At 37.3% G+C, this 18587-nt stretch overlaps 1 protein-coding gene across 3 annotated transcripts in view; it reads right to left on the bottom strand.

The window, feature by feature from the left end:
• The window catches only part of RALGPS1 (Ral GEF with PH domain and SH3 binding motif 1), a 75591-nt gene that overhangs the window by 19966 nt on the left and 37038 nt on the right, over positions 1 to 18587 (bottom strand). For all 3 annotated transcript variants that reach the window (XM_071453839.1, XM_071453840.1, XM_071453841.1), the window contains exons 11-13: positions 10797 to 10934; positions 9027 to 9120; positions 1011 to 1078 (exon numbers count right to left, since the gene is read on the bottom strand). In XM_071453839.1, the coding sequence (XP_071309940.1) occupies positions 1011 to 1078; positions 9027 to 9120; positions 10797 to 10934 (300 nt within the window). The remainder of the gene's footprint in view (positions 1 to 1010; positions 1079 to 9026; positions 9121 to 10796; positions 10935 to 18587) is intronic.

The following is an 18587-nucleotide window of genomic DNA, read 5'->3' as shown; positions in this document are numbered from 1 at the left end:
AGCTACTTTTGAACTCATCTAATAAAAAAGACAAAATATCCTGTGAACTATTCCTTTATGCAGCAATTAGTAATACTGAGCATTAAGCAGGGAAAAGAAAAGCACCTTCCTAAAGAAACTGAAGACCAGGCCAAATGTTTATCTGACTCTGGGAATAGCAATCACAATACTAGGACAAACAAGAGGTTTCCTATAAACAACTGGTCATTTGACAGGAGCCAACATGAAGAGCTGGGAGGCAGAGGAAAAACACATGGGCCTTTTCTTCATTTTATATTTAGCGTCTTCCTTTTTCTTACTCTCATTTACTTTGTCTTTCATTGGTGAGAAGAAAAGACATTTTGAATGCCAATTAAATTAAATAAATGCATGTCAGCTGTGGTCTGGACTCCTTGGGGTTTCTACATTCACACATGGTTTTACATAATGAGACAGAAAATTGGCCATTCAGGTTCAAGAGATTAAAACAGAACAGCTTTTGAGTTAATAGGTCATATAGCAGGAAGTACATTTCACATAGCCTGATGTTTGTTTAGTCTGGTCACAGCAATAAACAGCAGATTAGCTTTTGTCAACTTATGGATAGTACTCCAGTTTTCCAGATGTTTCTAGAAGCTATTGTTGCTACAAATCTTTTGTCCTCCTGCTGTCCACAATGAAATTGTCTCAAATGTATGTGATCACACAGAAACCTGAAGGAAGAATTTCCTGTGTTATTCACTGCACTGTTTTTTTTTTTTGTATTCCAAGAGGGCTCTTTTTTCTTGACTTATTAAATAATGATGAAAACGCAAGCATTTGTAAAAAAATCCCATATTCTGACACCTGTTCCAACACTAGCAAACACTCTGTGACATCCCTTGAAACTGGAACTGCTTTCATACAAGTCAGCAATCTTTCTTGTTGACTCATGCTACTGATGAACCTTCGGGTTTTCCTATATACTTCACTAGAAGATTTCTGTAATTAAAATTATTTCCTTACTCAAATTTTCAAATGATGTTTTATACCTGCAAGATCTTCTTTGGAGGAAACCAGTCGAGGAGAGCTGTTACCTGGCTCAATTCTTAAAGATAATCTGGAAAAACAAGTTTTTAGAGAAATTAACAAAAAAAAAAAAATCTCAATAAAAGTTGAAAGAAATTGAAGAAGTAATTATTTCGGCAGTGCTAACTAGCATTTTACTGTCTTGGAAGTGTAGTTATTTATTCTGTGATGGAACAAAACAATTTTTTTTAAGTAAATCACTACCTGTAAGAACCAAGAAAGAAACTGAGGAAAGTCTATGAAAGCAGAGGGGGAATTCATTATTTAATCCTCCCTCTCAGTTCAAAAACATAAGTTCATCCAGTCTTTTGCCTTGGGAAAAAAAAAACAAACTCAAAAAGTTAGTAATTTATATACAAACCTAACATTTTATTCCCTCTAAACATGAAAGCAAATTTACTGTTACCATGTTGAAATGTGCACACAGAAATATCTATTTTGTTACTGTGAATTACAGAAAAGAAGCTTAATAGAGCAAAGTGACCAACACCTTGAAGTAAAAGAAAGTGATTAGAAGAAAGTATTATATGCCACGCTGCCTCACTCCATGTGTTTTATTATGTACTCACTCTTGTGCTCTCAGCATTCCAACAAATCTCCCAATGCACATCACTTCTGCCATTTCTCAAGTTTAGGCAGTCTTAACTAGACATTCATGGGTCCTTTTCTCTACCAGTCTGACAAAAAGGTATGAAGGACTACAATGTTAAGTAAACTTTAATGGACTAGGCATAAATCCAAAGAAAACAACTGCTGTCATTGCCCAGCAGTGAACACACACAAGAGCTGGAAAGCTTCAGCACCTTGCTGTGCACCCCAAGGAAAGGCTTTCTGACTTCAGTAAAAACATGCAAAGGGGTGGAGGGAGAAACCTATGACAGCATTTCAAAATATCATGTATGGCTCAGCCATCACTTTCCTTACTACTCTTTATTGGGAATACCTTTCAGTTCCTTCTCTACAATATTCCAACATTGTCAAGTACGTTTTAGTGTTAAGTCAGGTAACAAAGCTACAGTCCTTTTCATGTTTTCGAATTTCTATTCTTCTGACAGTACTAGATTCTTTTAACTACCCAAAGTAATGTATTTCAAGTAGGTAATGAATCATTCCTTTCCAGACTACTTTTCTTTCTGTCCACTTAATTTCTGTGACCAGGAATCAGTAACATAACTCTCCTAGAAAGTTACAATAATACAAGTCAGTGCAAGATTCAAATGTTGATCACATGGGAATTTCTTTCAGTATGGAAAAAAGACAAAAGAACTTAATGAAGTCCTTAATGAATATTTAAGGCAAGTGCATTCTTACACCTTCTTTAGTGACAAAAGTGAGATCAACTTCCATGCAACTACTTGCACTATATTATTTCTCTCTCTTTCTGCCTAAAATTATTCTTGTGAGGAAGAAAAGAGGAACTTAACAGCAGGAAGAAAAACCTAACACCTTTATGTTTTTAACAAGGTTTTAGGAAGAGCTATGCTATGATTACACCATTTAGAAAGCATGTGTGTTTTTTGCTGCACTTTTAGGAATTCACCAACAGAGCAACAAATGAGTCTTCAGTGCTATCAAGTAAGATTACATCACTCTCCGCTGGTCATCTCCCCAGAATATGGGAAGCTAGATAATGTTGGTTATCTGTTTGGTTATGTTAAACTGCACTCTGAATCTTAGCCCTTTCTAAGTCCCTGACAGTTTGGACGTCGACTTCCATGATGCGAGAATTCTGCAATGTTTCCAGAAAAACTAGAATGCAATTTATCTGTTTTCAACTTATGAAAATACAGATGTATTAAAAGAAGAACAAATAAATGCAAGCCTAAATGTATTTTGGTAAATAGAAAATACTCATGCTGACATGTTATATTTAAAAGAAATTGTTGAGAAAAGGGAATATATTCTGACAACGAGATGTCATTCCTGAGTCACCTTCTCCTTTATTCCCCCTCTCCTCCAGAAGGCTGGAAACAATCAAAAACATTCTTTATTTCCAAGAAGAGATACTGACAGTCAGTACAGTTTCAATCAGTCCTGGCTTGTTTAGGTGTTCCACCACCTAAATTCAATTTTGCAATTCCTCTGACACTCCATTTTCCATGGAGCAGCACAAGTTCCACACATGCACACACATGCTCAGTGTTTCCCAAAGAGGACCCTGGAGCCAGAATCTGGTGTGGCCCCTGAGAGGCTTAGTGTGTTATTTTCAATAGATCAGTGCATACTTTGAGATCTGATGTGCTTACCACCAACATGCATCATCCATATCCTCACACACCTAACGACATTCTCACAGCTGAATGTTCAATGTCAATCACTAGTATTACTTTAAATAAAAAACTACCTTGGTTCCAGCATGCCTAATAAACTACTCATAAGGCATAAAGACACTCTGTTTCATGTTGGCCCCTGTGTAACATCAGAAATTCATCTCAGAAGTCACTATTCTGTGATATTCATCCAATATCACAGTAGTATTAGAATTTTTTTTTGTTTGTTTCAGAAATCCTTTTCAAAAAACCAAATCTTTGTTTTACCATGGTTAGGAAGCCTAGTTTTAGTGCATGGTCTAATTGCTGGCATATGAAATTTCAATATTCCAAAATTATACTGCAAGAGTTCAGCTAAGAGACACATGAGGATAAATCCTAGATATCAGCCTCAGAAACTGCCCACAAAAGCTGAAACTTCAAAACTGAGGAGTTAGTATTAATAATCTAAGGTCAAACAAAAATTGAAAGTAAAATCTCTAGGAAAAAAATCAGCATAGAGATTTGCTGAATTAACAAATACCAATCTCCCATCGGAAATTAAGACAAAGCTTCTACAGGAACAGGTGCAGAAGAGTATGTGAAGGCTTTGTTCTTGGATTGTAGAAAGATCACTGAACAATTTCTGGTTTTTTTAAGCCTGATACTCAAAATATTTTCTGGAACATGTTAGGGCAGGTATGCTCTGGAAAGTAAGATGGATGGACCTCTATTTCAACCTAGTTTTAAATAACACTCTGCTACTGGGCCATACAGCTCATTTTAGAGTAACCTTCCTAGCAAGCAGGAAAAGAGGAACCTAACATAATGCAGAAAATAAAATAGGGAGTCAGTCTTGAACACAGTCCTTTCTCATGGAAGTATGCTTTCCAGTACAGGATGGAACTATTGCTAGGACAGTACAGCCACTGTTACTCAATTTTTCTTGTATCAAGAAAGTAAATTAAGACAAAGAATAGTCTTTCACAGAAGTTTAGCTGCTCCATGTTATTAATATTTGCTGAAACAAGGATGATATTAGTTGCATCAAAGCAGTCCAGTCCTCAAAGCTGTCCTTTAGGGCATTTCTGACCATTATTTGCATACCAAACAAGATGGGTCTGGCATATCTGAAACATTCTGGGCTGCCTGTCTAGCATTTAAACAGTAGGTCCTATGACAGTATGTCAAGCAACAGTAGGTTGCTGGGAGCTTCTGCTGGAAGGATACTGTCCCCAAGTATCCCCCAATATTCTCCTGCTGCTGCAGAGGCTGCAGCCCATGGCTTGGACAGGTGCATTCTTCACTGAGAAACACCTAGTTGGATGACTTGGACGCAGAGAGCGGTAGGGAATGGTGCCACATCCAGTTGGGGCCAGTCCCTAATGGGGGTTCCCCATGGCTCAGTTTTGTGCACAGTCCTATTTAATATCATTGTTGATGATCTGGACAAGAAGATCGAGTCCACTCTTGGTAAGCTCAGTAAGCTGGGTGGGAGTGTTGATGTGCTGGAGTGTAGGAATTCTCTGCAGAAGGATCTGGACAGGCCTGGATTCATGGGCTGAGATCAGTGATGTGAGGTTCAACAAGACAAAGTCCTGGTTCCTGCAATTCAGCAACAACAACGCCATGCATTGCTACAGGACGGGAAAGAGTGGCTGGAGAGTGGTCCAGGAGAAAGAGACCTAGGGGTGCTGGTCAACAACAGCTGAGCACAAGCTCGCATATGCCCAGGTGGGCAAGAAGGCCAGTGGCATCCTGGCCTGTACCAAAAGTACTGGGGCCAGCAGGACTGGGGAAGTGATTCTCCCTCTGTACTGGCGAGGCCAAAACTTGAATCCTGGATTCAGCTCTGGGAGTCTTACTGCAGGAAAGACATTGAGGTACTGGAGCATGACCACAGAAGGGCAACAAAGCTGGGAAAGGACCCAAAACATAAGGCATATGAGGAACAGCTCATGGAGCTGGTGGAGCTTAGCCTGGACAAAAAGAGGTACACGGGGGACCTTCTCTGCAATTTTCTGACTGGAGGGTATAGCCAGCTGGGGAGCAACCAGCAACAGGCCTAGAGGGAATAGTCTCAACCTGTGCCAGGGGAGGTTCAGGTTGGACATCAGGCAGAATTTTGTCACATAGGGGGTTGTCAGGCATTGGGAAAGGGCTGACCAGGGCGGTAGTAAAATCATCATCCCTGGAGCTGTTCAAGAAACAACTGGATGTGGCACTCAGTTTACCTAGTCTAGTTGACAAAGTGGTGATCGGTCAAAGGTTGAACTTGATGATCTTGGAGGTCTTTTCCAACCTTAGTGATTCCATGCTTCTATGATTCAATTTTTGTGTCCTGTGGTAGAGGCAGTCAAGCCACAATTACAGCTACTGAACCATATGGCCACTGGATCACTATGAATCTAAGACTAACAATGAAGGTTTTCTTCCACCCCACCTTTTACCACAACTCTTGGTGGAAAAGATCCAGGGAATACAGCTGCCTGGGAGGCTCACTGAAGATGAACTGCAACGAGGGTTCACTGCTGCAAGTACTAATTTAAGTACTACCACTTACTTTAAGTACTAAGACTGGCATTTAATACCTGCTCCCATAGGACTGGAACTAACATGGTACAGCTAGGACTTCTATAGCACCAGCATTGCTAGGAGTCAGTACAGCCTTTTAATTGCCAATCAATTTCTCTTGAATGTTTTCCCACAGCTTCTTGTCTTAAGCATCTTGCCTTATCTGAACCTAAATTTGAACTGATTTTTCTGTAAGTCATCTTATTAGTCTATTGCCTAATATGCTCTGAAGAACCAAATTATAGGCATAGGTAGCAGCCTGATGGTCCTGTCCTGTCCCAACAGATAATACTGAAACACAAATAACAGTCTTCAAACTGGTTTCACTCAAGAAACAACTGTGAGAATTCAAGGCCTGACCTAACAATGCCAAAAGGTCAGCAAAAAAATTTCTAGGAATGGCTGCAAGGTATGTCTGGTTAGGAGAGGATGTGGCGTTGCACCACAATGCTACATACTGCTAAAACTGAGCAGCTTCTGCAGAAAACAGTATATGGGCTGACCAAGAAAGATCTGTTATTTTTAGGATATGACATCATTGTCAGGGGTTTTTTGGAGCATTCCTACTTGCTGACAAGCACAAACCTAAAGGAAGCAATTGGACTGGCACAAAAAAATTGTAGAGAAAAGCTTTGTTTATATAAAGTGGCTGCCATATTTTCCTTGCCAGTGTAATTGAGGTTTTCATTTGGCAAAACGCATGTTGGGATTCTGCCAATATGTTTTAGGACAACTATCTAAGCGTCTCTTCCTGACAGCCTGGTACTGAGATAGTTCTGTTCTTCATGCCAAAGGTGACACACACTTCTCTGCAGAGAGCATTAATGCTGTCCCTGGCTCAAAAAGAGCAGTCACTGCAAAGAAAAAGACAGAAGAGGTTCTTACCCACTCTAAAAACTTAGTACTCTCTGCATTTTTAAAGCTTACAGTTTCTCCTGGCATGGGACCAGAAAATGCTATGAAACTAAAGGGAAACTGACTGAGAGGAAAATGTGAAATCAAATACTTAAAACAAAATCCAAAAACTTCTTACCTAGTGTAAAATGGAAGAGGAATGAGAGCTTTCTTTAAGGGTAGATGTGATGTGTTTTGATGAATTAATTAAATTAATTTTATTAATTAGTTATATTTAATTAGTTATATTAACTAATTAGTTTTATTCTGATGAAACAAACATGGTAGAGAAAGATCAAAGTTCTCCAATGCATATAAGCTGTAGCAACTTTCCTGTGGTAAGAATCAAATCTTTCCCTCTTTTTAATACCTTTTGTGACTTTACTCCAGTTTTTCCTTGCCACAGTGAAGCCTGGAGCGAAAACCACTACACTTGATTGAATTAATCTCACAAATAACTAAAATTTAAAAATGAAGGATTAAATGATCTTTAAGATATATCAAATGCCTTCAAGCATTATTAGCAAGGTTGCTACTAAAGTTACATTAATACTCAAATTTAAAATGGAATTACTTCTAGTTTTTACAAATATTATATGATGGTGTCATATGTTTATGGAAAACACTTGTTTATTTCATTTTTTCTGAAATAGTACAGTTCATGAAAGATGTTGTATACATGGTGTTAAATTGATGCATCATCAGGAAACTCCATCTAAAAATCAAATTTAACAATATGAACAGTTTCTTTAATCCAATCCAGGGGTTGTAAAGCCTCTACTAACTACAGTTCTTCACCTTTACCAATGACTGCTTAGTTTAATTTTTCTCTGTCTTCACAACTTTAACGAAGCACAGAAGCGTGTGCAAAATTAGTAAATAAAGACCATTTGTTAAATTTCAACACTGAGGTTTAAATCTCAGACTACCCTTAATAAAAGTCTTGGACCTCTTGACCTTTTCAAAGGCTCTGTGCACTGATCATGGTCAGTGTGCATCTCTTGCACAATGTGTCTGTGAGTGAAACATATACAATGTCACGAGACTGAGTAAAGGAGTTTACACATTCCTTTGGACCATCATTTACTTAAACCCTCAAGCATGCAAGCATGGATGGCCAGAACTGCATACAGTGCTCCATGTAAGCTCTCACCAGCCTCTTCTGAAGCAGTATAAACACTCTATTTTTTCATAGAAACACTATATTTGATAGGCAGTAGGGATGAATTAGTCCTTTCATAGCTGTATCTCACTTGTGACAGCTATCTACTGATCAACACCTATAAATTAGTGTTAGAATAATTATATATCATTCCAGGGTTTGTGGCACTATCATTTTAGTCATCAGATTCTTTCTTTGCGATGTCCAAACCACGTTCTATTTCAATGAGCCCTTCCATCACAGTTTTATTAGCATATGGTCTAAGTACACATAAATTCTGAGACAAAATTCTTAACTGAAGTATTTAACAAAACTGGTAACAAGACTGGTTTTAAGGAAGTTCATTACCACCCTGCTCTCTAAAACATATGCTAAAATATTTTATACTAGCATTGTATGACGGAACATATGTTTGCTTTGAATACTGCAAATTCTGCTTACCTAAATAGTTACTCTATTTGTCAACAGCTAATTGTATAGCATTGGATCTAGCTTGGTTGAGCTACTTAAAACCTCAGTTCCTTAGCCTATGACTTAACTTTCTAGATCTCTCAGAATTACTGGCCAGGGATTATCACTTTTAACTAGAGTACATTCACATATTGACCAATGAGCTCTCTGGCATCTGCTTCAAACCTCTGTGTGGGTTAACTCTTCTCTGGGTCTTTTGTAAACATTGTTTTAATATGCTTAAACCCCCAGAACTTAAACCTCCAAATCATAAGTATTAACTTATTAAAAACAGTAACTTGACATTGGTAGATGTTCTCAATGTATTATTCATAATACTACAGAGTCAATGCTGGACATCTTGGAGATAACTTTAGTGTTACTGAACAAAATGCCCAGCACACAATCATCATGTAATAGAATAAAGACTAGATTTTCATCTACTCTAAACTGTTACTTTGTATTAGTACATTTCACTTTGTAAATTTGCTTATAGTCATAAAGAAAGACAGTAATTCTGGATTTTACTTAGCAGAAACACCTTCAAACATCTTCAGCCAAGGGCTTTTTGCTCAGCTCTTAATAAAACTAATGACTAAGTAATCTTTCTGTTACATTTCTCAATGCCTGAAGAAAAGAACAGTACTTACTTGTAATTGTCATCTTCTACAAACTTCTGAAGTTCTTCAATGTAACGGACAGACTTCAAATACTTTTGCACATGGGGAAGTGTTGTGAGATAATCTGTGGGATGTTCAAACAAACAAACAAAAACCATTAACATTTATGTAATCCAGAATTATAATTTTTTCAGGTGATTTTTTTTTCTGGTTCTTATGATACCTTCATGGAAACAGAATTTGAACCTCCCTAAAAAGTAAATTGGGCAGAAATACTACTTTGACCCTAAAAAGGTGTTAAAGACTTTACTGAGTAAAAGTGATGCTCTCAGTTGTTAAAGAAAATACAGATACATTTCATCATCATGAAAGCCGGTGGATTTCATTAGATGTTATCTCACTGGTGGAAAAAAATTATCTGCTGCAAAACTGCTTGAATTTTTTGTTCATTGCTCTGGGGAAAATCAAAGCCTCTAGCCATAGGTATTAGTGCTTCTCATATGTCCAAGAACTGAGGAGACTTAAAAGTTGTTAAATAACTAATTAATAATTACAATGCTGAATATCAAGAATGAAAGACACTAAGTTCAGAATGACAGAAAAACCTCTTGACACATGGTGCATGGACAGGTACATGCCTTGTAGTACATAACTAAAGTTTTGCGGTCTTGTAAAGGTAACTGTTTTAAAGGCATCCATTATCCCAGAATATTGTTTCAAGGCCGTATTTTAATTTTCATCTGAATTTTAACAAAGGACTCAAAGTTAATGCAAAGCACTGCAGCAAGCTACCAAAATTGTAAAAAGGAAAGGGTCAATGAAATAAGGATGCTTCTTTGTCATCCAAAGTTTTCAGAGACAATATGAAACTCACAATAAGAAAATGGTACCTGAATGATCTAGTTGTTCAGAATCATACGTAATTATGCCTAGTACCTACCTTTAAATACCTTGAAATACGGAAGTTGACAAAAAAGAGCTGGATACTTAAGCATACAGAGTAAACATCTCACCTTGTTTTTCCACAAACTAACAATCCTTTTTCTTTAAGCTCTCCAAAACTTCAGCTTTAAATTTTCTGAATTTTATTGTTTAGCTGCACTCAAGGCTTTTCAGCTTCTTTCAAGTTTAACCAATGAAAAGTTGTGCTAAGTCACCAAGAGTACACTGAGTATTCACTAAGACACCAAAACCAGCACATTTATTGATATACAGCTTCACTAGCAGGCTAGAACTGCAGAAATTATTTTTAGAGTAAAATTCTGTTGACAAAAAGAAACAACCTCTCCTTTTCCTGACTTCATCCAGGAGCAACATACGTGCAAAAGCTTAGCATATTGAACAACTCAAGTGTAGACTGAAATATTTGTATTTCATTTTGTAAATATATCACCAGGATGCTAACAACAAAATGATACCCAAATTAACACATTCCACACTCTAGACATCGTATCCACTGAAAAGTAAAGGGAAGATATTAAGATAATTCTCTCTGATTGCCTCTGGTGGAAACAGTATATAAGCCAAAGGCAACAGCTGTACTTGAAAGCATGTCATTTGTACCCCTCATGTAACAGTAAACTCTACACAACCTCTGTTACAGCTCTTACAATTTCAAATACATGCTTATCTGCCCAATTTGCTGGTAAGACTGAAGCTACACAGAAGTGGAAGCTACACCACTTACTAGTGTTCGACTCTACCAACATTAGCCTCTTGTGTTCCTCAGAATCTGCTTCCACAATTTCGCACTAAAGAAATTTTAGTTAAGGCTTGATAGGCATAACAACATTTACCAACCATAGTTGCAGGATACTTGCAGATCAGCTATTATTCGGAGAATATTGTTCATTTGATTGGATCTTTGTTCATTCTCCATTATGCTGTCTGAAGCAGGATATGCAGAATCTATGTAGATTAAATCCAAGAGATAAATTCCTGAAACAAACAAATCAATCAACCAATTGATCTAGTGTTTCAAACAGAAACAGTTGCATAATTTTTAATGAATACAGCAGCCAGAAGCTGTTTACCCCCGCTGTGCTCTGGGCCCATTAAACAAAGGAGATCTTGGGATTTGCATTTTGAAAATTTCCATAATTACTGCTTGAGTTCTATGACACCCCTTAAAAAGAAAAGCTTTTTTGCACTTAGGCTACTGCCTACTATGAGCAATTTGCAGGACCATAAAAAGGACACTAAAAAAAGAGAGAGAGCTGCCCCAGGCAGTGGTGCTGACAGTGGGGGGACACAGTGCTGCTGGCTCCCATGACCAGAGACCACTGCAATACCTCCTTTGTCTGCCACCAGTAGGAAAAGAGCTCCATTAATTTTTCTGCCCTGAGACTTAGGAATACTTTATGGAAGTCCTTTGCAAGACTTTTTCTCACTCAAGCTGAGCTCACCACGTATCTGTTTCCTCAGATCTCTACCATCTTGACCGGTACATTGCTCGTTGGATCACACTGTGTTAGGTCCAGCATTAGCCAGGTTGCAATACCTAATTTCTTTAGGTTTTTACCTTATTCATTCATGCATTCTGAAAAAGCCTTACACTGCTTAGGGATGAATGAATGAATGAAGAAATCACATGACCTGTTATTGAAAACTGAAGAGACAGACAAAGAGGCGACAACAAGCCAGAACAAATTCAGTTTGTTATGAACTGTTTAATGCTTTGCCTGGAAAGCATAAGGCCATAACTGTCTCTCAAGTGCGCAGCAATCTGTGAATTTGGACTGTGAAAGAACCATATATGCCCATTAGACCCACTGACATGATAAACAGAAGAGTGCCCTAGAGACCAAAGGTAATTTAATAATCCCACCAAAACCAAAAGGGACATTTAGACCTTGTAAATGAGTGGAATAGAGTTGGATTAACAACTGAACAACATACAAACCATGGGAATTTCCAGTCATGCTGGAGTTAAAACAAAGAAAAAAGATGCTTAGAAATCAGGTCAAGTTTTATAGTCTAGTTTAACTTTCTGCAATGACACAGATCAGTCCTTCAAAAATTTTCATCCCATATTAAAAATCCTCTCTTGAAGAAATATATCTCATTTTTATATATTTATTTATATAGCTATATAATTATGTTAATATGTTTTATATATAATCACATTTATATATTTTTATATATCTCATAAATATAAGTACAGTTTATAAACCAGAGGTTCATATGACTCTGACTACCTTAACAGTTTTATCTTAACAGTAACCTGCAGTGTTTATTGCTTTCTCCCAAAAAGTATCTTCTAAAAACCATTCTCAACTTATCTTCATTTCTTTCTCTACACATTTCTACCTCTAGAAAGACAGAATGATGTATCATCAAAAGTTATGAATGTTTTGACTTATTGTTTTATTTGCTTCCTTTTCTTAAAACAAAACAAAAACCCCTCTGTTTTTGTAATTTATATTAGTAGTTGGTAGTTTTAGACCTACTGATTAAGTATGCCAATGTGATTCTACTTCTCAGCTACAGTAATTCTCCAAGCCAAAGGATGAGTTTAAAGGAAGAGGGAGTAATTGGGATTTGCTTCCCTAGATTATAAAAATATATACAAAAGCAGAGAGGCAAAAAGGAAAAAAGTATGGCTTTATGTGATTAGAAGACAATTTTGTACAAGTTTGTCAAGGGCAGCAATACCTGCTCTTTGTTTGTCCTTTTTCACTCTTGTGAAGATAAGCGATTAATCATACCAGTTTATTATATCTCATACTAAATTTCACATATCATACCAGAGAAATATAAACAGCACTTTTGTCCTGCTTTGTTTCCACATCTCAGTATTACTTAGCTTAAAAAGGGGGAAAACCAAACCCAATTATTATTTTCACCTTTTCTGAACTTTATCTGAACAAGGGTTTCAACTACACTGGGAACTGCTTCAGCCATCATCCCACACACTCGAGAGACCCTAACACCTGCACAAGGCCAGCACAGACCGGGCAACTTACACCTCAGAATGAGGGAAGAACTCCAATTTCCCTAATATTAGAGTGGCTTTGTAGCAGTTTAGTGTTGAGCAAATCCTGAGTCCCCAAGGTTTTGCAATGGCCTAGAGGTCATACCTAGACTGAGGTTCCATACAGCAGCTCTTCACTGTCCTCTCCTGTCAAGTGGCACATCAAAATGTAGTTAGAGTTATGACTGTAAAGTTTCTATTTGCTCATAGCCTCTCCACTGCAACATGCCTTCTGGCAGCCTGGGACAAGGCCACTTTCCAGCTATTCTGAGCAAGTCTGCAGCTTTTCTCATTGATATTAAAGGTATAAACACATTTCCACTCTGCAGCAGTGCTTGTAAGCATTTTTTCAGGACAAAGAATCTATTTTCCAGGACAACATACAGATGAGGACCAACAAGGTATACAAGCACCAAAAAGGATGAAAGGTGTTAGCTTAGGCCCTGCAAATTCCAAATAAAAGTGTAAGGAAATGGGCTTTTGGTAGGTAGTGGGGTGCAGAAAGAAAAAACTCAAACTGACAGATGTCAAAAAAATTAAACTGAATGTAACATGCTAGAATATAAAAGAACACATTTTTTGTAATTACACACCAAGCCACCCCTTTCCCATATTGCTCCTCTCCCTCTCTTCCTCTAAAGCAAGAAGGATAATTAAGTTTTATGATTTTTTTTTTAATCTTGGCAGTGATATCTTAAACTCTTCTATATATTTGATGCAATCGTAGGCATAGATAAGAATCAGTTCATTTTGCACAGAGGAATGACAAAATTATTCCCTTCAGCAAAAGACTTCAAGACCCGTTTCTCAAAGGAAAGCCTCAGGGCTGCCCCATGCCAAAGCAAACACACAGCACTAACTTTTCAAACTTTGGCTCACATTTGTGCTACTGTGCACTGAAAAAAGCTAGGATGTGAGGCCACCGGGACATTTTCCAGACGGTGAGCTCATGGGCAGCTTCTTCCACAGGCAAGTATCTTTTCCAGTGATACTCACTTTTCTCCATTGTCACCAGAACTAATTTTGCAGCTGGATATTGTATGCAGACAACAGTGTTCATTAGTTTATGGTCCCATGGAAGTAACAACACATGCTAAGGAAAGCAAAGCCAAATAATCCAGGACTACATTTATCAATGAAAATCACTTTGTGTAAAGGGGACAAATTATTTTTAAGCTGGCAAAAGAAAACCAAACCTGTGATACCAAGCTTTTAAACTTCTACTGGAGAGTTTAAACAAAGAAGTAATATTAGTAACAGTTTAAAGACAGGAAAACATTAATATGGCAAAAAAGTGAACTTCAAATGTAGCAGTCAATGCCACATTTTGAGTCCTCCACCCACCAGACAACAATTTCCAAGGCTAGATTTTATTGAAAAAATATTTATGGAGAACTGCAGTGTTCAGCAGGATACAAACCTAAGTCTGTATACTTGTGTCTTGATTTACAGTTAAGCTTCTCCTATTATTTTCTTTATTCAATACTCAAAGCTTCTGAGAAACTAGCACTGAGACAGATAATAAATAAGCATCCTTTGGAGTTGATGGGTACTAACAAAGAGGTCTTCAGAAAAATACTCCCAAGCCCTCAAAAAATGAGTGGTTATTCAGCTTCATTCAGTTCTGAAGAACCTGAACCGGAGCATGTAAGCTTTAAAATGTTCATGAACGACTACAGTACGCAATTTGTTCCTCATTAAGAAAGACGGACATAACATGCTATGAAAGACAAAACACTTTCAGTCAAGTAAATAACATGTACAAATTTATACTAATGAGAAAAGCTGGGCAGGTATTACTTTAAATAGCAGTAACAGAAACAAAGAGAAATCTGGGGTTTTTGGCATTTTCCTCCAAGTTAGAAAGCCTGGGTTCAAGTTTTCTGTTCTGCCACAGATTTCTTTTACCTGAGCAGCACCATTTATTCTTAACAATTCAGAATTTGGGGAGTTTATGACAATTTGCAGGCACGAGGTGTAATCCAAAACTTGAAGCACCTAAAATTGTTTCACAAATATATGCTGTTGCAAAACCAATCATAAAAAACATCTGCACAGATAAAGACTGAAAACTTGCATCACTATCAACAATCTTTTTTACTTTTTATTTTTTTAAACTTTTTTTATAATGACTATAAAACTATACTGAAAAATAGTAGGGCTGACAAACAAAAAATTAGGTGGTTAAACCACCCCAATATTTGATATATATTTTCCATGCATAGTGGTCTGTTAAGGGTCTGTGCAATTCTGCAAATGCAAGTAAGCTGGGAAACAGCTGATGTATGATATTTTTGTCAGTCAGACATTCCCTACTTTGCAACAAAAAATAATTAGCTGATACAGAAGTATTTCACACAAGCCTGGGGACTTCAATTTATTATTCTTAGGTAACATTTTGATCATGTACTATAATAAATACCACAGTTATTTGGTAAATTGAATTGTTACTGTGAATAAACACATGGTGTAAAAGGAGGTAAAAAACCCCCTAAATGTTTTAACGAACAGTTTAGTTCCCTACTTAAAATCATGTACACTTCTAAATATTCACAGCCCCTGAATGCACATATGCTGCTGTGTAACACAGATGTCTGGGCATAAAGCATTCCTTCAGTACAGGAAGCAGAGTCTGCAAGACACGCAGTAACTGGCACACATAACAGAAGAGAATCTGTGGAAAGTAATTATTTTCCACTTTTGCTCCTCACAAATTGAATAATGACACTGGTGTGACAGGAGGACCAGAAGAGACAAGGATATATTTCCAATTTGTAGTCAAGTATATTTATGAAAGCATTTTCCTACATACAGTAATGTGGTTGTACCATACTAAACAAAGCAGAGGACAGAGGGACAGTAACTTATCAATTAACTATGTGGTAGAAAGTCCAAACTACTACAGTCAGCAGTTTATAAAACCAAAGACACCATTGTTAGGAGATTAGCTCATAGGCAAAAAAGCCAACTGTTTTGTGGTATTGCTGGTTTCAAGAAGACTGGATATTTTCCAAGGATTAAGGGCTGGAAAATTTTTCTACAAAACCAAATGTATATACTGGTTAACCTTGGTAGGATTGGAATACTCTAAAAAAGTCTGAAGACAAACCTTTGCTAAGGCAACACCATGTAATTTGTAACATACAGAAATGTATTCATCATAAAATGTCTGAAGAGAGACTTCACACATTTATGACATGGTCCCATGGACAGCCGTCAAGGTGATTACAGGATTGGAAAGCTCGCCATATGAAAAAAGGCTAAAGGAATTGGGTTTGTTCAGCTTAGAGAAGTGAAGAGGCAGGAAGGGAACCTAACTGCTCTTCCAGTACACACAGAGCAGTCACAGGGAAGATGGAAATACTCTCTCCAGAGTGATAGCAACAGGTCAAGAAGTGATGGGGGAGCATTCTATCTGCATATAAGCAAATTTCTTCTCGGCAAATACACTTAAATATTGAAATAGGTTTCCCAGAGGAGGACAGCAATTTCCCTTGCTGGAAATACTCAAGATATGGCTTGACTGGACACTGGGTAACCTAATTTATGGCCCTGCTTTCCACAGAAGGTAGATCAGATAATCTCCAGGGATCTCTTCAAGCCACAACTCTACTGTTCTATGACAAGCTTGAAAAATGCGCTGGCCTATACCTGGATATCTATTATTGAAGGGGAGTTTGGAGTACAGCAGTTATATGGACTAATTTGCTGCAGCAGGAAGGCTCTGCACATACAAGCAGACAATGGACCCTAATTTTAACTGTGAATAAAGTGAGTACTTCAAGCAATCTCTTTTATCATGTGATATAAGCAAAATTTACCTTATAAAAATGTAGAGCTAGAGAGGGCACCTTATTTTGGTTCATTCTGTCTCAGCAACATCAACTAACAAAATTAAAATTTGATGTTGATTCCATAGTCTTTCCTGAGTAATCTCACCCTATTCAACCCCGGGAATTAATCATCCCACATTTGTCACCACAGCAATGAAGCCTAATATAGAAAAACAGATCAATAAGTGCAGCAAAACTCAAGGAACTTTCAAACTAAAATACCAGTTTGTGAAAGAAAATGTTACCAAGAACTCAACTGGAATTACATTCAAGAAGCTGTACCGTGAATCATCTCTGACTGGTGCAGATCATTTTGTTATCCACTGAAACAGGCTAAAAAATTCTGAAGCTGTCTGGACCTTTCTACCAAAGCTTTCCCCCTAAACAAATCAGATTTTCTCCAGAATACTGTCTTTTTTTTTTTTCAATTTCCCCCAAAGCCCAGCTATTTCCTAATACATTTCCCATGAATCAGGAAAAATACATTACAGAAGATTAAATGCTTTAAGAGTGATGCATTTTAACATTTTTAAATGCATGCTATCCAATGTCAGAAAGCAGAAAATACTTTAAAAAAGACTATAGGAAAAAGGCAAAGGTACAATAGCTGTTTTCCAGATGTTGCTTCCTGTCAGCAGCAAGTAGTGGTTAGAAACTTCCTGAGACAGATCTTACATAAACACTTTCGGGTTTAAGTCTGGGTGGTAATTTTTCTTTACAATGTTTTTTCTCTGGATCCATCCATTTTTTCTTTTTCCTGCTATTCCTACAAAACCACTTTTCCTTTTTTAACTTTTGAGCTTGAAAGATCTTGTGGCAAATGAATCTGGCAATTTAACTGCACCCTGTCTGGAAAAAAAATCTGTTTAATTTCTCAAGGTTTACCTTTTTAAGATTGGCACATTCTTATCTCTTTCTGCTTACCTTGAATTTCTGATCACTGACTCAAAGTTAATTTCTATGGCCATATGTTTTATAGTATTTTCACTCATTCTCAAAGCCAAGTCTTTCAAACCACTCCTTGCCAACTGCATTACCCTACTGAAGACAACTGTCAGACTTCACAGCCAGAAATAACTGGATGTTAGTACCTTTCTGCTAGTAGGGTGTTTTGTTCTCTAATCATAGACTTTAATACAAGCTGATTGCTGAGATTCTCAGGATGAAGGAGAAATCAACTATGAAATCTTTTGCAAATCACATCATTCAGCGTAAAGCCTCTTAAAAAAAAACAGTGCACTGCACTTCCCAGCATTACAAATCCAAGGAAAAGGTATGCCCATTTGGTCCAAGCAGAATGCCCACACAAAGGCAAATCCTGTTTTTTCTCTTCAGTCCTGCCCAAGGAGCAAACACCTATTGTTATCCAAACAATTCAGTTATGCTACAAACACCTGGCATATCCAAATAAAAGCTCCCTGTCATCTATCAAGTCGGCACAACTTCTCTTTTTCCCTGTAGACAAAACTGCAACAGGTTGAAGAAATAAGCTTTGTCATATGCTATTTAGAACAACCCATACACAAAAGCTTACGGGTTATTTAGACAGCTTTTAAGAGACAAAAAAGCAGTCAGTACTTAATCAAAAGGCTGATCTGTGTAAAAATATGCTTCTTGTTCAGCAAAGAGGACAGTCACAGAAACAGAGTTTGGCTAATTTTGATTTTTCAAATATTTTATTTATAACATAATCACCTGTAAGAGAATGCTTAATGACTAAAGAATACACCACAAGAGAAGTCTCTAGGCTCCTTCACTGAGTAAAAATTTTAGGCATTTAACTGC

This window comes from Agelaius tricolor, unplaced genomic scaffold (genome assembly GCF_023055355.1).
Source record: "Agelaius tricolor isolate 1412-34295 unplaced genomic scaffold, bAgeTri1.0.p SCAF_38, whole genome shotgun sequence".
NCBI lineage: Eukaryota > Metazoa > Chordata > Aves > Passeriformes > Icteridae > Agelaius > Agelaius tricolor.
This window is presented reverse-complemented; position numbering and strand designations above follow the sequence as displayed.